Below are 23,308 nucleotides of genomic sequence, written 5' to 3'. Positions count from 1 at the left end.
CAAGCTTAAATCCCTCACCACCACACAGAGGGTTCCACTGGAAGCAGTTCACCCACACATCTCGACGTCTAGGTGCTTTATACTTGGGAGTCGATCCACAGAATTAGAGGTGTTTATTCTGGAGAATAAGAAAAGAGAAAATGAGGCAGGAAAGAATCTTGGTCCTGTGCCTAACAGAAATGTGAAGTTAGGTAATTAATTCAGGAATATGCATGAGGAAACATTGGGATCCACATCACTTTAGTGTCTGAAAAACTGTCTATATCATTCAAATTGTTTTACTATAGTTCACTTGGTGACATGTATTTTCTGTAAAGGTCCAGGTATTAACTACTGTATATTTGTAAACCTTAAAGTCTGTAAATTCTATACATTTTCAAGTTGTAGTTCAAAAGTAGCTAGAGACAATATATAATGAGCAGATATAACCAAAGATAATAATCCTTTATTTATAATAAACAGCAAAAGGCCAGATTTGGTCCACAAGCAATTTGTGAGAATACTTATTCATTTGATATTGATAAAGTATATTTTATATTTCATTATCATAAAAAATGTAAAGTGAATATACACAATTATCCATTCATATGATGAACTGATGGTAAATATTTTATTAGGTTTATTGAATAATGAAGAAACAAATAAGATGTTAAAACCATTCTAAGGATACTAAAGAAGCTTCACACAGAAAATTTTAAAATAATGTTGTTGAATTAGATATAAAACTTGCTAGTATCTATAAATATGACTAACCATAACCTTGTCATTATTCTTTTCTCTATACAAAAATCATTGCATTTTCCATACTGGTTTCCACAAGTAAGCATCTAATTTCACAAAATGTGGCTCACTTTAGCTCAATAATTATAGTAAGTGATCATCAGTAAGCCTATGTGTGTGCTGTGAGTCAATGAAATCTAAAAGACATGCCAGATCATTTTATTGATCTCCCCTTACTGGTAAACAATATTGAGATTTCAAAGTTATTCAGATATTAGCAATTGGTATTAAAAAGTTTTGTGTTCCGGGCGGTGGTGGCGCACGCCTTTAATCCCAGCACTCGGGAGGCAGAGCCAGGCGGATCTCTGTGAGTTCGAGGCCAGCCTGGGCTACCAAGTGAGTCCCAGGAAAGGCGCAAAGCTACACAGAGAAACCCTGTCTCGAAAAACCAAAAAAAAAAAAAAAAAAAAAAAGTTTTGTGTTAACTTTACATTGCCACTTTAATAAGTGACCACAAATGGAGCATTTTAAAACATGAAAGTCTTATCTTATAGCTTTGTAGATCAAGGGTCTGCTGCAGGTCTTACTGTCTACAATCAGGGTAGTGACACGACTGGAATCCTTTGGGATTGTAAATCAACTCCGCCCTTTATATTTTTGGTCTCTAGAAGTTGCTTCTATCTCTTGGTGCTTATCCCCTTTCGTTTTATCTTCACAGCCAAAAGTACTGCATCTCTCTCTATCTCTGTCTCTAACTCTTACTCCTTTCTTCCATTTTTGAGGATTTGTGTGATTAGCCTGAGCCTGTTGGAATAATTGAAGGTGGTCTCCTCTTTAGTTCATCAGAAACCTTACTTGCTCCTTAATTGCAGCCACTGATTATCAACTATAATTGCATCTTTAGGCCTAATTACCTATTGCCAGATAAAGTAAAACATTCACAGGTTTCCTGGGATTGTGTCTTTGGGGTAAGGCAGTGCATTGCAAAGCACACATTGTTTACACTATTTAGGGGAATCATGATTTAAAAAAAAGAAGTTACTGTGGTGTAGCAAGGAATAAGACTGAAATTAAAAATTAAAAATACAGTGTCTAACATATTTGCACCATGTGTATATTCAATCAATGAAACTGCTAAAGCCAGTGGATGCTGTAGTTAATTTGGTGCCTGTTGACTTCAAGTAGAGAAGGAAATGATGTCTCTTGAAGGAAATCACATAATTGGCATAAGTACCTCAGCTGGAATGATTTCCTTCCTTATGGATCTGAGAAAGGAAAGAAATGTACTAAGAATGAAATGACTGATCTCTCCTCATACAATTTTATAACCTGTTAATTTATTGCATCTTAATAGCAGCACAAATTAACAATAATCCAAACTCAAGTTTGGAATACCTGATGAAATAAGAGGTATATGAAAAAGTATTAATGACACTGAATTCTTCTTATAATTCTTTCTTTAATCTCTCCCCCTTTTTAGTGAAAATAAATTCTTCTCTCATACAATGCATCCCAGCCACAGTCTCTCCTCTCTCCATTCCTCCAAGCTTCCTTGCCTCCTTCCCCAGATCCAGTCTCCCTCCATTTCCCTGCAGAAAAGAGCAGGCCTCCAAAAGATGTCAGCCAAACACGACACAGGAAGATGGAATAGGACATGGCACAAGTTCTCATCTCCAGCCTGGACAGGGAAACCTAGTAAGAAGAAAAGGGCTTCTGCCTAAGTATTTAGTAAGATTTTTATTTTAAAAATAAATCTACATTGTTGGAGACAGTGTTGCCTGAAGTGAAGGTAAGCCTGGAACTCCTCACTGTGCAGCCTGGGCTGGCCTGGACTGGAGCTCCTTTCCTCCAGAATCTATGTGCTAGGACTACAAGCTTGAGTATCAAATCTAGAAATTACACTATGTTATAATCAGTAATTTCATATAATAAACCATTCAGAGAAAGGATTTATTATTTGAAAGTTTCTGGTTTGTCGGTTGCTGGGTTTGGACATTTTCAGTACCATATATCATTTCAAAGGGTTAGACTATAAACCTAGTTAACCCGATATTGAGAGATTGCAAAAGAGACTTTTAACTGTAATGTTTTTCTTTCAACTGGAAATTAAATAGCTAGGATCATTGCAGTTTTTACATGCTGACCTTATTACTAGCATGTACAGTAATAATGATAGTTGCATCTAATAAATCCATCACATAAAAGAATAGTATACTTAGATGCACCTAGTAAAATTCTGGAGGTGTTAACTCTCCTCACTGGTAGGCTTTTCTTTATTCTTTTTTTCTTTTTTTTTTTTTTAAGCACAAGAGAAACAGATGCACACACCCTTCCAATATATAACACAGTTGATTGTGCATAACTAATTCTTTTGCTAATCTTGTCTGGTGTCAATCTTTTGCCTGTTAGTGTGAAGGCTTCCTTTGGGGATTTAGCAGCACACATGGCTGACCTGCATGCCTCTTTATCTCCAGGGCTCTAGTAAAATATTAGCACACAAAGCTAAATTGATTTGGAAACATAAGGCACGGAATGGCTGGTTTTATGCAAATGTTAACTCTGTATTTTTTTTTTTTAAAAAAAGAAAAGCCTTTGGACATAATTTAAAGTGTAGTTTCACCTCACTAACTGGCTCACTGACATTTGGATGAATGCTAAAATTAACCATTTAGAAAAACTTCAGCATTGCTGCTTCTGAAAATCCAAAAGTAATTGTGGGTGTTCTTTATTATCCCTGTTCATTTTTAACATGTCCGTGCCGCCAAAGTTTCATTCATCATGCCAACAGAAAACATTATACACAAGGACTGATTCTCCAGAACCCATTTACATTTGGCTTTGGTTTCCTTTCCCAGTTATAATTGGCTTTGGGCTCCATAAAGATTAGTTTGCATTCCCTGTGCACATGCTAACTAAAAAGGTGACCTAGATAAATAGTAAGCTGCAGATGTATGGATGAACCACAGGAAGCCAAAGTTTAAAACTGGCCACTGATTAGCTACAGCTTTTGATAAATGTGTTCTGGATACAGCAAGTTTTGTTGTGAATTTCTACCATATATATATATATTACACACACACACACACACACACACACACACACACACACACACACACATATATATATATATATATATATATATATATATCCTTACCATAACAGTGTATACATTATCAGTGCTGAAAATATTGAGTAAACTAAAACACTATTTACTTTTATATGGAGCAAAAGTCACTAGTGAGAGATACTGTTATTTTCCTTTTGTTTCTTATAATTTTTAATTTTAAGATTGAGCAGATGAAAAATGTATCTGTATATAAAAACCTTGTTTCAAAATACAAAGATATATTATTGCTAAAGGGTGCAAAATACTAATAATTATATAACTATATGTAGTTTTCCATGTCATTACATCAAATATAACCAGAGAGAAAGAGAGAGAGAGAGAGAGAGAGAGAGAGAGAGAGAGAGAGAGAGAGAGAGGAGAGAGAGAGAGAGAGAGAGAGAGAGAGAGAGAGAGAGAAGAAAGCTATTATACTAAACTTTAGAAAATATGTCTTTTTAATGTTGCTCAGTTTTTGTGTGAGCATGTTTGAGTGAGTGTGTGTGTGTGTGTGTGTGTGTGTGTGTGTGTGTGTGTGTGTGTGTGTCTGCAGTTAGAGAACTCCTTATCCTCGTGCATATGTGCAGAGTGAAGGTCAAGGTGTAGGAAGAAGGTTCATAGAGCTTGGTAGTAGGTTAATCTTGCAAAATTGTGAATTTTCAAGAGATTGCTTTTAACTTTTGGTGCACAATTTCATTTAATTTTTCTTGTATTATTCTTTAACATATATAATGAATCTTTGGTTCTTTTTACCCATTATCCTTTTCCATTCCTCTCCTCCCACTGAAAATCTTCTTTTTCCTTCCAAGTCTCCCTTTGCTACCCACTGAATTTCATTAGAATTGCTTATATAATCATTGGTAGGAGATGAGTTACTGGCCATATCTGTTGTTATGTCACTGTCTAAAATGATATTACTATCAGCAATCATTAGCTTCTACTAGATATTCCCAGTACAATAGGGGACTCAGGGGTACTTCACTCACACATTTTAAAATGTTGTATGGTCCAATCTTTTATTGTTATCTATAGCTGTAGTTATTCATGAATGAAATGGGCATGGAATCTCTTTGTGCTGCACATCTCTATTTCTTACTTTTCCTACACTCCCTTTTCATGATGTTCCCTGGGCATTGAATGAATTGATATGGATGTCCTATTTAGGAATGAGCACTCTGCCACCTTTTAATCCTAGCATTCTAATTACTTTTGAGGTATAATTAGAGCTGTGTATTAGTCACTTTCAGCTACATTGAGAAGCTTTAATACAAACAAGCAATGTAAATCCATTACAAGCTGAGTCTTTTAAACTCACTTTAGAGGGTATGTCTGTATGTCTGTACATACATATTTAAGTTATATATTTCATCTCTATGTGTTTATGTGTATGTGAATGTGTGTGAAGGTGAAGGTATCTGTACAGTGTGCATATGAACATGTGCACCTGCATGTGAAAAGAATATGGCAATCTTGGTTGGTATTCTCAGCCACCATTCTCCTCCTGTTCTAAGCAAGTCCTCTCATTGACTTAGATTTTCCTATCTGGTCAGAAAGTCCCGAGGAATGGGATTGATGTCAAGCTCAATCCACCATGTCTGGCTTCTCAGGTGTGTGCTCTAGAATTAAACCCAGGTCCTCACGCTTTCATGGCAACTTCTTTACAGACTCAGCTTTTTACTGCAGCCTTTATATTCTAATCTTAGATGAGTGTTTTCTCAATTATTCATTTTAGAATTTAGGGAAAATATTTTATTTAGATAGTGCTTTGAATATCTAATGTAAACTATTAAATAACAAACGCACATTTAACTTGTCTTCTTTAATACCCATTTTACCAAAACAAAGTTTACAAATAATATAAAATCTCAATAGAAATATTGTATTTTCATAAATCATTGACATTGTTATTATAATTTACCAATAAAATAAATTTGAAATGTAATGTATTAATGCTAATAAAGAGTAAAAAAATCCTTTGGCTAGTAGCTTTATTTGGAACAATACTGCTAATTATTACATTGTGTGCTTTTGTCTACTCTGAAGAAGCTTTAGAAAAGGCACAAAGCGCATGTCTGGTTGTGGAGATGTTCTGTGTGGTCCCCTTGACTACTTCACATCTTCTTTTATGTACATTATCTCTGCTGTTGTATACATACTTCTTTTCTTCTGTTCTTACTTTTAAAATACCTCAGTGTAGTTTGTTTGGTGATTTAAGTTATTTTCCAAGTAACTTGTTTTTAATTTGATTCCATTTTAAAAAAATATTTTCACCTTTCTCTCCCTCAGTTTTCTTTTCTATGAAATAAGGAAAACATTTGTCTATTTGTCTAAGAATAACATTCTGCTATTCTCTTTTTTATTTTTATTTTATTTTATTTTTCTTTATTAAGAAATTTTCTACTCATTCCTCATGCTATCCACCGACCCCCCTCCTCCCTCCTCCCACCCCCCAGCTTAAAGCTATATCTATCCCTAACTTGATGCTCTCGTTTACTTTTCAACTTAATGCCTAATGATATTGTATAATTATCGTGTACAGAGTGATATTTCAATATATTTTAGACATTGTATCCTGATCAAATTTGAGAAATTAGCATCTGTAACCATTTTGATGATCTCTTTTAATAACTTGGAATACCGTATTTAAGTTCACAAGAGTTAATCATTAGTCATTCAAATTATGTAGCTTGTATTCTATTTATTAAAATACAATTTCCTCTGGATTTCACTGGGATGAAATAGTTCCCCAAGCAAACTGACACTTAAAAATACATATTTCAGGAACAGACTGAGGAGGTACCAACATTTAAGCAAGCAGGCGCTGTAGAATTCTTCAAATTATATAGTCAGTTGCCTACTACTTGGCGTTTCTCAAGGGACCTTTCATGGACAAGGATTTGTTACTTTTTTCTCACTTTCTATTATCTTTTTACTACTCTGTTTTGTAGCAGAAAATGAGAAACAAGCAGCAGCAGTGAACCTGTCGTTTAACTGGTGGAGATGGCAAGGAAAAATGAAAGGTGTGAGGCAGACAGTACTATCTCCGCTCCCCTCCTGGGTCACTGTTGCCAGGAGTGGGTCACAAGTCAATTGTGTCATCACATCACAGGAAACTCTTTGCACCAACAAACACAAGACTCCTGTAATACCTATAAGACAAAGAAAAAGGAACTAAGAAACTGTTTGTAAAATTTAAGTCCACAAAATTTCACTCTCAAATCATGATGATGAGTTGAAAAACAAGAAACCAATATAGAATTTTCAGTCAGTTCTTATAAGAGAGGTTAGATTTTTTTTTATTTGTTCTATGGCATCCACATGTTGGTATAACTTATGGCGCCACTCAAAGTTTATAAACATATTGAGAAATAAAACAAAAGACCAAACTTAACCAGATAATATATGCTTCAGATAAATATCAAATATTAACTTTGTTCTAGATTCTTAAGATAAAACCATGATTATTTTAATAGTTATGCATCAATAATGTGACCCCCATAGAGTTCATATTTCAATGATACATGAGAAAATAATAAAAATAGAATAAAATACCCTACTGGATAATGATAGGTTGAAGAAAATGTAATAGGTTATTGTGATAGAGACAGACGGGAATTATTTTAGATGATAAAATCATTTGTCAATGAAGATTGCTAATAGGCATGACATCATATATGACATCATATATTAAATCTTGAAAATATATTTTAGGAAAAAGATAGAAGGACTGACTAAGGCACTAAAGGTGAAGGGAGCTTTGCCGAACTTAAGTAAACAACAACAGATTTCAATAACATTCACACACTATTATACCAGTGGACAAATCTTGCCAAGTCAGAGGTTATTATAGCTTGTACAGTTTACAGCTGTGTAAGATTGTTTATTACTTTTCTCTCCCAGTAGCATGCATAACATCTTCTAGCACTATGAAAACTACATTGCAGGATGAAGCTTCCAGACAATCACTAGCTTGAATTTTCCATTTTTGGTGATTCAAGTAAGTGGAGTCATCCAAAATAGATACTTACCATCAGATTCTGGCATAACTAAGACCAACTGTAACAGCCTTTAATGTTTGGTGGTCTTTGAGACTCCATGGAAGAACAACCTCCAAAAAAGAAACCCACATATGGCAGCATCCTTTTTTATTTTATTTTTTGAAGGCTTATGTTCTTTGGAGTAGTATTGTTTTCCAGCTACAAGGTAACTCTGTTTAAACTTTTTATAGATATATATGTATACATTTTATACATATGCACATGCATATATATGAGTATGCATAGATATATGAAGTTCTAAAGTAATAGGTAACTGTTGGTTTTGAGAAGGTGTTTAATGTCATCCCTCCCCATATTCTCTCCTCTACCCAGTTCTCCCATTGCCTAATCCAGTTAGCCATTCCTAATCCATTTTCCCCCTCTTCACATTCATATTACCCATGCACAATTTCCTCTTCCTCCCTTGACATCACCTATGGCTCTGTTCTGGTTTCCTGATGTCTAGGGGAATGTCAGTGTAAACACACATTGTAACAGAGCTGCTGGTGGGTGCATGTATGTTCATCAGGCTTTTTCTGTGGCAGATACAAATAATTAAATGATAAGGAAAATAAGAAGACAAGGTCACAGGAAAAGGGAATGGAGCAACTTTGTTCCTTTGGAATGGGAGAGGCCTGAGGCTGGATTTCCATCAAAGCAATGCTGCTTTGAGTATCTTATAGGGCTCTTGGTTGCTCTCCTTTTCCCTGTTTAGAAATATGTACACACGTCTTCCTAAAAATTCTGTTAATGTCTTCTAGAACAAGATGTTTCTAGCTCAGGGATCTCACTTTTATTTTCCTTGTCTACTTACTGCTTACTAGGTCCCTAATCATTAAAAAAAAAAAAAAGGAAGGAAGCAGGGAGGGGGCAGACAAAACATAAGTGTTGTAGCTCAAGTTTACTGAAAATCTATGGATTGAGATCATTTAAAAACACAGCAAGGGATTAAGAAGATAATTCATTCATTAAAATGCTTGTCACATAGACATAAAACTTAATTCTATCCCCCAACACTCTCAAAATTATAAGTATGGCAGTACATGCATATAATTCCAAATTTCAGGAAGTGCAGACAGACAGATCCCTGAGGTGCACTGCCCAGGTTAACTAGTTTAAGATGCAAGCTTGAGGATTCAGTAAGAAATTTTGTGTTAGAAAACAAGTTGACTGGTACCTGAGGAAGGATGACACCCAATGTTGTCATCTGGCCTATGTATGCATGTTCATACACTTGCATACACAACTACGAACACGCTTGCATATACACATACATATATGTATGTATATACATATGTATGTATATATATACACATACATATATACAAAATCACACGTATGCATTATATGGTAAGAACACTGACTTTATTCCAAGGAAAGCCACTAGAATGTTATTAAAGATATAGTATGAGAGACAATTTCTATTTGAAATACCCTTGACTTCTTCATGGTGAGTAAAATATAATTGGAGTAGAGAAGAAATGGGCTGGTATGATATTCCTTTTGTCAGAATAAGAAATAAGGAGACATGGTAAAGCAAATCAGCCAAGAGCCTAAGAGAAAAGGGGGGTGTGGTGATATATTGTGCACCCTAATAAACTTGCCTGGGGATCAGAGGACAGAGCAAGCTACTAGATTAGACATAGAAGCCAGGCAGTGGTGGCACACACCATTAATCCCAGCACTTGAGATCTCATGTCTTTGCTTGGGAAGTACACAAGCCCTTAATCCCAGGAAATAATATGGCAGGGCAGAGAAAGGTATATAAGGTGTGAGGAAACAGGAACTCACTCTCTTTAGGCTGAGGATTTCACAGAGGTAAGAACTAGTGGATGGCTGTTCTGCTTCTCCGATCTTTCAACTTTCACCCTGATATGTGGCTCTGTTTTTTTTTTTTTAATTAAAAGGCCATCTAAGATTCGAACAAAAGGGGGCCTGTAGCTAGAGTTTTCCTGCCTGGCCCACAGTCAGGACAAATCTCATTCACCCGCCCGTCCCACGGCCGCTCAGACCCAACCAAGTAAACACAGAGACTTATATTGCTTACAAACTGTATGGCTGTGGCAGGATTCTGCTAACTGTTCTTACACCTTAAATTAATCCATTTCTATAAATCTATACCTTGCCACATGGCTTGTGGCTTACCAGCATCTTCACATGCTGCTTGTCATGGCAGAGGTTGGCAGTGTCTCTCTAAGCCTTCCTATTTTTTCTTTTCTCCTCTGGTAGTCCCGTCTATACTTCTTGCCTAGCCACTGGCCAATCAGTGTTTTATTTATTGACCAATCAGAGCAATTTGACATACAGACCATCCCACAGCAGGGGCCATTAGCTGTGTATTTTAAATTGGTAACGGAGTCATTGGCATCAAGTAAAGACTGATTTATAGCCTCTGTTATTAAATATTATTAAAGTATCTCTGAATTTAAAGACCTATGTGTCCATCCAAAAGGTATGAAAAATAAACACAGTTGAATGACTGGGTCTTAATCATGTTTAGAAGAAAATGTTAGAAAAAAAACTAAAATTCCTTGTACCTATTCCTGGAAAGATACAAATCAAAGAATGAACAAGCTTGAGTGGAAATGAGAAAGATGCTAACTTTGTAAGAAATAATTCATGTTCATAGACCAATCGATGATAACCTCCAAAACTTTTCAATTCAGCATCAATTAAGAAAGATACATCAGATATAGAAATAACACTTCCCAGGTGTGAGCCGGTTTCTAACACTAAAGGTAATAATGAAAAGGTTTGGCTAGTTTCTGTTTACATGGGGTTTATTTTTTATACTTTAAACAAGACAGATCTTCTACAAAATAAATGAGCAGATTCACTTGGTTTCAATTATTCTCAAATTCTATGCTGTTAAATAGGATTTCACACAAATAAATAAAACAATGAATGACTCTTTAATGACCTGGCATTTGCAGGGGAAAGTTTTTCAATCATTCATCAAAATTAAATCTCAATGTTTGATAATCTTTATTCCTAGAATGTTTCTTTTTGAAAATTCACTTGACATTATTAGTCCATTCAATTTCTTTATAATTATCATTCCATGAATCAGTAAGAAATAAACCTTGACATTCTAATAATAGTAATAACTCTACAAAAATTTACTTCTTACCCATGTAAAAATACCCATTGTAGCTTGAATAACCCACCTTGATCTTGTAGCTAATACTATATCCACTTTGTATCATTTTAAATACAATTTACATGGTGTCACTTTAGCTACAGTTCTGCTTGCTTAGATAGATTAAATTTGTAATAAGGACATTGGTAATATCAGAATTCCAAAAAGAATACTATGGTGTTAAATAGGAAAATGTGTGAACCATGATTTTTTTTACGTTTAGTTGTTTATCTTACAACCGGGCTGCAGTTTCCCTCCCTCATCTCCTCCCAGTCTCTCTTCCAACCTTCTCTCTGCCTCCACCTTCCCCAACCACTCTTCCTCTTTTTCTGTTCAGAAAACGGCAGGCCTCCCAAGGATATCAACAAAGCATGGCATATAAAATTGTAGCAAGACTAAGCACCTCGCCTTGTATTAAGGCTGGGCAAGGCAACCCAGTAGGAGGAAAGGGCCCCAAAAGCCAGCAGAAGAGTCAGAGATAGCCCATGCTCCCACTATTAGGAGTCCCACAAGAAAATCAAAGTACACAACTGTAACATATGTAGAGTGCCTAGGCCAGTCCCATGCAGGTTTCCTGGTTGTAGGTTTAAACTCTGTGAGCCTCTATGAGAATTAGTTGATTCTGTGGTTTTATGTTTTGTTTTGTTTTTTCACGTGTGTGTGTGTGTGTGTGTGTGTGTGTGTGTGTGTGTGTGTGTGATGTCCTTCAACCCTCTGGCTCCTCTAATCCTTCGTCCCCATCTTCAGCAGGATTCCTTGTTAGACTGTGTGTCTGCATCTGTTTCTACCAGTTACTGGATGAAGTCTCTCTGACTCTCTGATGTCAATTGTGCCATGCACCAATCTTTGAGTATAGCAGATACCCTTAGGAATCGTTACTTTTTTTTTTTTTTGTCCAATCACATTTGTTTTATCCTAGGTCTCTGGGCCATCCAGCTTCTGGGTACTGGCACTACAGGCAGTATCTGGGTGGGCTTACTTTTGTGGCATGGGTCTCAAGCTGGACTAGTCACTGGTTGGCCATTTGTACAATCTCTGTGTTACCCTTACCCCAGCACACCCCATAGGCAGAACAGACTAGGTTGGAGGTTATGTGGATGAGTTGGTGTCCAGTTCCCTCCACTGGTAGTCTTGCCTGGTCATAGGAGATGGCCAGTTCAAGTTACCTATTCCCTATAACTAGGAGTCTTAGCTGGTGTCATCTGTCCATATAGATTCCTGGGAGTTTCTGTTACACCAGGTTTCTACCTGACCCTGAAATTACACCCTTTCAAGGTGTCTCTTTCATTACTTTTACTCCCACCAAACCCCCACCTAATCACTCCTGTTTTCATGCCCACTCTCCCCCAGTCCAATCACGAAATCTCTTCTGTTTCACTTTCCCAGGGAGATCTGAGTGTCCCTTGTTACCCTGTTACACTGCCCTCTATCCACCCTGCCACACAACAATCCCTTTTTACTTTTCTGGATTCTGCATTTTCTCAATGCCATATACTTACATCTGAAGATTTAGAGTCAGGAACCTCAGATGAGAGAGAATATGGGACTTTTGTCTTTATGTAGCTGAGCTAGCTCACACAATATGCTATTTTATATTTCTATCTGTAAAAACTTATGATTTCATTTTTCTTTACAGCTGAATAGTACCCATAGTGTATACGTACCCCATTTTAATTATTGATTTTTTTGGTTTAATTGCATTTAGATTGTTCCTATTTTCTATCTACTGAGAATAGAGTAACAATGAATGTGGCTGAGTAATTATTTGTAGAGTAGGATGCCAAGTCCTTTGGGCATATACCAGTAACACTACAACTGAATCTAATAGTAAATTTATTCTTAAATGCTTTTAGATTCTCCACACTGATATGTAAAGTGAATAAACCAGTTTACAATCCCAATAGTGAATGTAATTTCTTCATTTCCCCCAAATACCTTCTAGCATTCTTTTGGTTATTTTGTTGATTATTGTCTTACTGACTAGGATAAGATGAAGTCTCAAAGTTGTTTTGGCTGTCATCTCCCTAATTGTTAGGGATGCTGAACATTTTTTGAGACATCTCTTTATCATTTTTATTTCTTCTTTTGAGAACTCTATTCAGATACCGAGCCCACTTTAAAAAAAAATAAGCTCTTCTAGCTCTTTCTATATTCTGGATATTAAAACTCTATCAGATACAAACTGGCTTCCACTTCACCAGACTGACAGTCTCTTTCACCGTGTGGAAACTTTTTAGTTTTATAATGTCTTACTTGGCCGTTTGGGGCCTTAATTCTTAGGTAAATGGATTCCTCATCTGTAGATGTAACGGTCTTATTAAATAAGAAACACATAGCCAAATGCAGAATTAAAAGCTCAAGAGGTCAGAACAGTAGCTCAGAGCTGAGACTAAAACCAACCGCCTTCTTACCTTCTCTGCCGCTGCAGTCCTTCCCCTCAGAAAGAGACCTACTTCCTGTGTATCTTTTTATTGACTTTCTGTTCTGCCTTCTCATTGGTTGTAAACCCAACCACATGACCTCCTTGTCACTGCCTGCGTATACAGACCTCCAGGTCTTCTATGGTTGGTATTGAGATTAAAGGTGTGTGTCTCTGCCGGGCGGTGGTGGCGCACGCCTTTAATCCCAGCACTCGGGAGGCAGAGCCAGGCGGATCTCTGTGAGTTCGAGGCCAGCCTGGACTACCAAGTGAGTTCCAGGAAAGGCGCAAAGCTACACAGAGAAACCCTGTCTCGAAAACCCCCCCCCCAAAAAAAAAAAAAAAAAAAAGGTGTGTGTCTCCATGCTGGTGGTGTCCTTGAACACACAGAGATCTGCCTGTCATATGATCAGGATTAAGGACGTGTGCTACCACTGCCAGACTTCTGCTATGGCTTGCTATTAGCTCTGACCCCCAGGTAACTTTATTTATTAACATACAAATAAAATCACATTTCAGCACAAATAAAATATCACTATGCTCATCTGTAAGTTCTTTTGTATGCCTTTGTCACATACGGTGATGCCTATGTTTTCTTCTAGTAGTTTTAGTGTTTCAAGTTTTACATTGAGGCTTTGGATCCATTTGGGATTAGGTTTTGGGCAGAGTAATATATGGGCCACATTTCATTTTTCTGCATGTAGATATCCAGTTTTATTGACACCACTTTTGGAGATGCCATCTTTTCTTCAGCATATGCTTTTGGCATCTTTGTCAATTACTAAATGACGGTGGTTATATGTACTCATGTTTGGGTCTTCAATTTTTTTTCCAGTGGTCTACAGACCTCTTTTCTTTCTGTCTTTTTTTTTTTCAACCAGGATCATGTTTCTTTCATTATTATGACTTGACTTTTAATACTATTTCTCTTATCCTCTGAGATCTCATTGAAGTGACCTTTGCCTTTCATATTTCTACCAGCAATCTGCTCCTGACACTTCTTTAAAACAGAGGCTTCATCTTTAGCTGTCTCTCTTTTCCCTGAGACCTTGCCAGGATGACCCCCTTATGGTCTCTTTCAAGACAGGGCTGATTTTTTTTCAAGATTACATTTTAATTCTCTTCTTCTTTAATGTCTTTGTTATGTGATTTTTTTTTTTTTTGTAGTAGATATAAAGTAAAAGACTGAAATCCACAGTCTGATTCTTCATCCTATATCTTCATCAGCTGGAAGAGGTGAACGGATCCCATGTGACCATTGTGTGAAGGACACTCTTCCCATTCTCCAGGCCTTATCCTTCATACAGTAACTGTAGTTCAAAGACTTGCCTCTTCAGAGAGTGGATCCTGACAGACCAAAGAAAGGATTCCTTCAAGTTCAGTGTTTTGAACCGATGGTTGGAAGTGTGTGTGATTTTTTGTCAGATATGTCAGCAAATGGTCTCACTCCTAACATGAATGACTCACTAGCCACTGCATCAATAATGGTTCCTAACCACCGTCCTCCCTTACTCTACACAATCAGCGCCAACTCAAATGCACGTGCAGGTGAGACAGGAAGAAGCAATGACGGCTACCTCCGTTGAGGGTCACTGTCAGTTGTATTTTTCTGCTTATATCTTTGTCTTGATCACCAGCCACATTCTTTTGCAAGCCCCTACAGAAGCTTAGCTCATGGCTGCTATGCTCGTAGTATAACAGGAGACATAGCTGCCTCAGAAACCTACCTTATTAAAAGCTGATTCAGAACCTGTTGTTACTGCTGCAACATTATAATGTGGCTGCATAGCCGTCGCCAATTTTTTTGTCTTCACCAATGCACTCCATTAAGTCTCACAATTCTAGAGATGAGAACCCTAAGATCAAAGCACTTTTAGATTCATATTATTGAGCAGTTATGAATTCTTTGAAATTCCTGCTTTGCTCTATTTCATGGATAGCTCAAAACTCAGAATACATTCTCGTGGTCAATTTATGTAATCTTATGTCTTATTCATTACATACATTGATCAGCAAGTACACGTGGACTCCTTACTATATTCCACCCTTATTTAAATGATAGTATTCTGAATTTTTAAAAAATGGCATTCTATCTTCATATTAGCAGAATCTACAATCTAGAAGGCAGCTTTTTTAAATACTAACCCTATTTATAATACTTCTATCTTCAATATATAGCCTTAATAGTTTCTCAAGAACATAATATCTAGAAAATAAGAGAGTAATGAATATGGATCACCTTATAACAGATTTCTCTGGGCAATGTGCCCAACTGTACCTCAGTGATCTCATAATCAATTTATGAAAATTAACATAATTCATAGAAACACTGAAAAAATAGACGTTGAGTGAACTCTTAATGTTCCTTTGGTGTTTTTTAAAATTATATTTCCCCCTTAAATGTCAGAAAAAAATGTAACTTGTAAAATGTAAAACTAGCAATCTAGATGGTGTGTACTATTTAGTTGTAATTTCCTGTCTATATGAAGGATTTCCTTTTAAACAATGGATTCATACAGTTAGGTTATTAATTATAAGTATTGTTGTAACAAAATGAGCTTCTATTTCCTGTATATAATCACTGATGTCTCAGTAATCTAATTAGGAGGCACACAAAAGAGATGCCTATCATAGGGAAGAACAGTAAGGCTCACAGATGCCAGTTTCACTTGAGTGCTAATGGGAGTTTGTGATTCAGCTAGGGAGAGGTGCAGAGATACATCCCATGATCAGGTCTGATGGGGGACTATATGCTTAGCATCTGCAATTGGCCGTGAAGACTCATCTCCTAAAATTCACAGTCCATTTGTCCTATTTCCCGTATCCCACTCCCACCATAAGCAATGCCAGAAGAAACGAATCGCAGAATAGAACACAGTATGAGAGCAGTGCCTGAAAAAGATGCATTACAGAAAACTGATCTTGTTGATGTTTGAAGCTATATTTTCTTTATCTTTACAGCTATACTTCTGAGAAGTTACAATTCATATTATCTTAAGTGAATTGTGTAGTCTCATGCAAAAAAAATCAAGATGACTAATTATCAGTATCAAAATGAGTATTTCAGAGATTTAAGTAAATAAAAATTTAATTTTAGGAAAAGTACACAGGCAAAAATATACTGAAATAAATTTTATTACTTTCTTTTAAATTGCAACTAATTATTAGTGTCCTTCATCCTGCTTGAAATATAGAGATTAGCATTATTATTAAAAGTTTATAAACATAAATTGAGTTAAATAGTATTGAAGTGAATTGAAAGTTCTTTGGTAATAGATTTATATTATAGTATTAAATCAAATAAAAATGACAATTTTAATTGTTAATCAATAAAGTGGAATACATTAAAAAATTAGGAAAGAACTCATGTTCTTGCTTCAAATAATTGCAATAGTCTCAAGTCCAAAACAATTTTATTCTTTTTTATTTATTTTTTTAAAATTTTTTTTATTATTATTATTTTGCAAAACAATTCAGTTCTACATATCAGCCACGGATTCCCTTTTTCTCCCCCCTCCCGCTCCCCTCACCTTCCCCCCAGCCCGCCCCCCATTCCCATCTCCTCCAGGGCAAAGCCTTCCCCACAGACTGAGATCAACCTGGTAGACTCAGTCCAGGTAGGTCCAGTCCCCTCCTTCAAAGTCACATTGCCATTGTTGATTCTACATGGCTGGCTTGGTGTTTTCTCTATATTCTAGAGCACAGATTTTATTTTATATATTTTTTTTAATTTTTATTTTTATTTTGCAATACAATTCAGTTCTACATATCAGCCACAGATTCCCTTGTTCTCCCCCCTCCCGCCCCCTCCCCTTCCCCTCAGCCCACCTCCCATTCCCACCTCCTCCAGGGCAAAGCCTCCCCCGCGGACTGAGATCAACCTGGTAGACTCAGTCCAGGTAGGTCCCAGGCTGAGCCAAGAAAGGAAGAAGTCAAGCTTTCCCTATTTGCAGATGACATGATAGTATACTTGAGCGACCCCAAAGATTCCACCAAGGAACTGATACAGCTTATAAACACCTTCAGCAACATAGCAGGATACAAGATTAACTCAAAAAATTAATAGAGCACAGATTTTAAAAGCTTCCTAACATGATATTTGCCCACCTGTGGCTCATGGGATATGTGCATGGATATATTACATGCATAAAATTTTAATACACTTTGAAAATTTTGGCCAATAAATTTAAAACAAAGTAGAGATGTTACAAACTTTGTAATAATCTCCTAATGAGACTATTCTAATTCAATTTGTTTTGATAACTTTTCTTCAAACATGACTATAAATGTCAAACTAATGTTTTGAAAATACTAAGATTCAAATATTTTAATATACTGTAATGCACAGTAAATCAGGAAAAACCCTACTATTATTATATCATTATTATTATCATTATTGCTGTCACTATTTACAGAAATGTAATAGCATGTTTCTTATTTCTTTTGTGTTTACCTCATTACAAGATAGATTAATGCATGAGACCAAGGCTGGTAGTAACTTTTGATCAGTTTTGTAGCTACTTAGATTTGTATGGTTTCTTTTGATGTTTAGTAAATAGCAGTGAATACTACAAACAGATGGTCAAATGAATATAATTTAAATTTCATATAAAGGAAGTTGCAATTAACCATGTAACTTCCTGCCTATTTAGAGGTTCTGAAGAAATAGTTCTATGGAATTCCCTTTTAAAATTTTCTTTTAGGTAGTTGGGGATTATACTATAATTACATTACTTCCCCTTCTCTTGTGCCCCCCCAATCTTCCTATATATTCATTCTTGCTCTTTTTCAAATTCATGGACTCTTTTTCTTAATTGTTGTTGCATATGTTTTCTTAATTGTTTCATATATATTTTGGTAAGAAAGAAGGTATAGCAATATGGCACAAAGACTAGACAAGACCACTACTTTATCCTCATAGAAGGGTGTATGAGGAAGTTTGGAGGGAATAATGGAAAGATGGAATTATGTAATTATAGAATAATCTCTAAAAATAACAAAAATTATAGATACCATGCAATAAAGACGTAAGAACATGCATCACATTTACAAGAATGTGTGATGAGAGTTAAATGTGTCTTCAGTGAGGTTATAAATTATGCTGCTAAATGTATGAAGAATGAGGTAGAAAATGTTAGTGCAATTTGATTCATACAAGGTAGTAATGATGTTGTTCCCACTAACAACATCATGTATTCCCTATCCATTATGGAGTTATATTACAAAAAAAAAGCTCTGAGGTGCTCCATCACATCAAATAGTAATTGGTCATTATAGAAATGGACATTTCCTCCAATGACTTACACTAAAGGAGTTCCCTGAGCTGGTAAAAGCAACAGCATAAATCATAATGCAATTTACTGCACAAGTAAATGTGTAACCTATTAGCTTGATTGGCCTAAACAGAGATATGATAGGCAAATATTCTAGCTTCAATTTCTTTAGGATGATGCAATATTTTCTCTCATAGTCTCAGTTTAACTCAGATGCTCATGTAAACACTCTCTCATAGTACACACCATCAGTCTAAGTGTGGGATCTATGTGAAGTCTTATACAAAAATCAGAATATAGCTCAAAATTGAAATTCCACTGCAAAGTTATATTAATGTGTATCTGTATATATGTAAATGTTTACATATATATGTACATATTTCAGGTGTATTAGAAAAATATATGCATTGTATTATGGATTTATAGAGGATAGATTTCCTGAAAATTTATTTATTAATTATTATTCCCATTTAATTAAATTATCCTGTGCATGCAATATATATATACTTTTTTAAAATTTTTTATTTATTTATTTTAATTTATTTTGCAATACAATTCAGTTCTACATATCAGCCACGGATTCCCTTGTTCTCCCCCCCTCCCGTCCCCCTCACCTTCCCCCCAAACCCCCCCATTCCCATCTCCTCCAGGGCAAAGCCTTCCCCACAGACTGAGTTCAACCTGGTAGACTCAGTCCAGGTAGGTCTAGTCCCCTCCTCCCAGGCCGAGCCAAACAATCCTGCATAGGCCCCAGGTTTCAAACAGCCAACTCATGCAATGAACACAAGATCTGGTCCCACTGCCTGGATGCCTCCCAAACAGATCAAGCCAATCAACTGTCTCACCCATTCGGAGGGCCTGATCCAGTGGGGACCCCTCAGCCATTGGTTCATAGTTCATGTGTTTCCATTCATTTGGCTATTTGTCCCTGTGCTTTATCCAACCTTGGTCTCAACAATTCTCGCTGGTATAAACCCTCCTCATTCTCACTAATTGGACTCCCAGAGATCCACCCAGGTCCTAGTCATGGATCTCTGCATCCAGATCCCTCAGTAGTTGGATGAGGTTTCTAGCACAACAATTAGGGTGTTTGGCCATCCCATCACCAGAGTAGGTCAGTTCGGGCTGTCTCTCGACCATTGCCAGCAGTCTGTTGTGTGGGTATCTTTGTGGATTTCTGTGGCCTCTCTAGCACTTTGCTTCTTCCTATTCTCATGTGGTCTTCATTTACCATGGTCTCCTATTCCTTATTCTCCCTCTCTGTTCTTGATCCAGCTGGGATCTCCCGCTCCCCCAAGCTCTCTTTCCCTTGACCCTCGCCTTTCATTACCCCCACTCATGTCCAGGCTGTTCATGTAGATCTCTTTCCATTTCTCTGTCATTGGGCAATCCCTGTGTCTTTCTTGGGGTCCTGTTTTCCAGGTAGCCTCCCTGGTGATGTGAGTAGCAGACAAGTCATCCTTGTTTCATGTCTAGTATCCTGCTATGAGTGAGTACATACCATGTTTGTCTTTCTGAGTCTGGGTTACCTCACTCAGGATGATTTTTTCTAGATCCATCCATTTCTTTGCAAACCTCATGATGTCATTGTTTTTCTCTGCTGAGTAGTATTCCATTGTGTATATGTACCACAGAACTAAACAGAGAATTCTCAACAGAGGAAACTCAAATGCCCGAAAGACATTTAAGGAATTGCTCAACATCCCTAATCATCAGGGAAATGCAAATCAAAACAACTCTGAGATACCACCTTATGCCTGTCAGAATGGCTAAAATCAAAAACACTGAAGACACCTTATGCTGGAGAGGATGTGGAGCTAGGGGAACTCTCCTCCACTGCTGGTGGGAATACAAGCTTGTACAACCACTTCGGAAATCAATATGGCGCTTTCTTAGAAAATTGGGAATCCATCTCCCCCAAGATCCAGCTATACCACTCTTGGGCATATACCCAAGGAATTCTCAACCACACCATAAGAGCACTTGTTCAGCTATGTTCATATCAGCATTGTTTGTAATAGCCAGAACATGGAAACAACCTAGATGCCCTTCAACTGAAGAATGGATAAACAAAATATATATACTTTTATTTCAAGTGTGCCCCCACCAATATTTTTTTAATAGGTTTTGACACAGTCCTCTCTAAACTATATTATATTGCCTCATTACTCAGGTCTTTATGTATAAACACATTAAAAAATAAAGACATTCTACAACCACCAAATGTGTGTGAAAGGATTAACTGTTTTAAGAAACACATTTCTTTGTCATTTAACCATGAAAATAAACTGGATTTTATTATACAGGAACTTAATTCTAGAGGGTAGTTTCTTTTTTCACTTATGTATCTGTCTGTTTCAAACAGTGGTTATAAATTTTCAAGATGTGGTTTATATTTATATATGAAACAGAACGATTTCTCACAGACTTAAATGGATATCAAATTTGGATTGTTATTTTAATGTATAATAAACACACTGAATTGACTCAGTTAAACTTGCCATAATAATGAGATTTTAATGTATTCTTGTTGTTTTTAACAGCTGAAGATGCTTGTGGAGGAACAATGAGAGGATCCAGTGGCATCATATCCAGCCCGGGTTTTCCTAATGAATACCATAACAATGCAGACTGCACCTGGACCATTGTGGCAGAGCCGGGGGACACCATTTCACTTATATTTACTGATTTCCAAATGGAAGAAAAATATGATTACCTAGAAATAGAAGGTTCTGAGCCACCTACAATATGGTAAGTGGATAACTTGATTTATGCTAATTAGTATTGGTGTCCTTGTCTGAAGCAAAGTGGGGAACACCAAGCTCTATCTGCAGCTGTAAGATCTGAGTGTTTAAAGGATCATGTGGCTTTTTGAAAAACTATAAAGAAGCATTGTCAGAACTGAGGGATGCTTTTGTGGATTGAGATGCTGATGTGACAATAGAATTTTGACAGTCGGCTTTTCATCACTATTAATGTCGCTGGGTCAGTAAGGATAATCAGTATGTTATTATGGCAAGGAAATCAAACCTGTCCCTCTGGCCACTTCTTATCTAGTGCCGTTCTTCATCATGCTAGTCCAAACTTAGCCATTGCTTTAAAATTAAGTGTGTAGTCGTAGCAATAACTTGCCTTAATTTGCATTAACAGCTCATTTACTTATCCTGTTCTATCTGAAGACAAGCTTGTTTGAAGACGGAATTTTTGTTTAGAGACTCAAGACATGGTCTAATGAGCATTTTACTTTCAAAAGATGCTTGTTGGGAATAATATACTTTAAATAAAGTCTTTGCTTATATTGTTTTCAAATTTTCATGTACTGTTTTGAGGATACTTTTGACTGAAAGAACGATAAATGATCAATGGGGGAAGTGAATATCTAGCCATACTAGAATAGTGGGGAACTTTGGAGTCATGGAAAGTGTGTCTCAGAGCAGTGGGGATTTACCTGAAACAGTTAAATCCACAAGTCTGAAATGTCAAATGAAGTGTCTTACAAAATGTCTTATGAAGTGTAGAAATTGATTCTAAGTGTGGCTTGATTAGCTAAGGAGTGTTACTTAAGGAGTGACTACAGGAATCCTAGAAGAAAGCTCTGTCACTAGAGACGAAGGAGCAGAGGAAATTACTGCATAACTAGAATTAGAATGAAAATTATTCTGAAAATGTTTAGGAATGGGAAGGAAGGTAGTATTGAAATAGAAACTTGTATGGTTGACTTAAGCAAGTGGTGAATACAATGATGATAGTCTACAATATGGACCCTGTTGAAAGAAAGTCAACTTTAGAACTGAGACCCTATAGATCCTGAGATTGGCATCAGATACAGGAGTTTGAAGTTGCTTGGAAACATAATATTGAAGCTATATAACAAATAACTGTACAATCAGAAATTTCAAGAAGACATGTAACACGGATGTTTATTTAATTTCATCAAAAATTGAAGATAGATCAATGAAAGTAGCTAGACAGAAACAATGGGATGTGAAGAGAGGGATACGAAGAATGAATCTGCAGATCTGCAATGTTGCCTGAGCTTGAGAAGATAATCTTGAAAGGAGGACTAAACAGGTGCATTCAAAGAGGAGGGGTACTATTTTAGAGAATAATATATAACACAGAGAAAGCAGGAAGAATGTAAATCTGAGAGTGCCCCCACACCCCCATTGTTACCTGAAGAAGAAAGAATGTTAGGTACACGCTTGAGAAATTCGCAGTTCACTGGGCTTCCAATAATCTGTAATGTATTTCCATCAGAAATGCTACCTTTTAATAGACAACAAAGATAGCTTATCTATTCATAGCCGTGTTTATTTCTTCTCCATTTCAGGATTTTTTTTCCTTTGGTTTTTCGAGACAGGGTTTCTCTTTGTAGTTTTGGTGCCTCTCCTGGATCTTGCTCTGTAGAACAGGCTGGCCTCAAACTCACAGAGATCTGCCTGGCTCTGCCTCCTGCATGCTGGGATTAAAGTTGTGCACCACCACTGCCTGACCTACTCTCAGGATTTTGATAGACACATTTATGTGTTTCTATCCTTTTCCACAATAATTTTGTGTGATAATACAATGAGACACGGGCTAATCCTGGTTTAAATCAGTAGAGAATTTAAAGAAAAC

General features: G+C 36.6%; 1 protein-coding gene across 7 annotated transcripts in view; it reads left to right on the top strand.

Moving 5' to 3' along the window:
* Csmd3 (CUB and Sushi multiple domains 3) overlaps window positions 1–23,308 on the top strand; it is a 1,145,339-nt gene that overhangs the window by 289,784 nt on the left and 832,247 nt on the right. For all 7 annotated transcript variants that reach the window (XM_052747788.1, XM_052747786.1, XM_052747792.1 and 4 more), the window contains exon 5: window positions 21,235–21,442. In XM_052747788.1, the coding sequence (XP_052603748.1) occupies window positions 21,235–21,442 (208 nt within the window). The remainder of the gene's footprint in view (window positions 1–21,234; window positions 21,443–23,308) is intronic.

The sequence above is a fragment of the Peromyscus californicus genome, unplaced genomic scaffold (assembly GCF_007827085.1).
Source record: "Peromyscus californicus insignis strain IS unplaced genomic scaffold, ASM782708v3 Scaffold_20__1_contigs__length_68692818, whole genome shotgun sequence".
Taxonomy (NCBI): domain Eukaryota; kingdom Metazoa; phylum Chordata; class Mammalia; order Rodentia; family Cricetidae; genus Peromyscus; species Peromyscus californicus.
The sequence above is the reverse complement of the archived record's forward strand: the minus strand, read 5'-3'. Positions and strand labels throughout refer to the sequence as shown.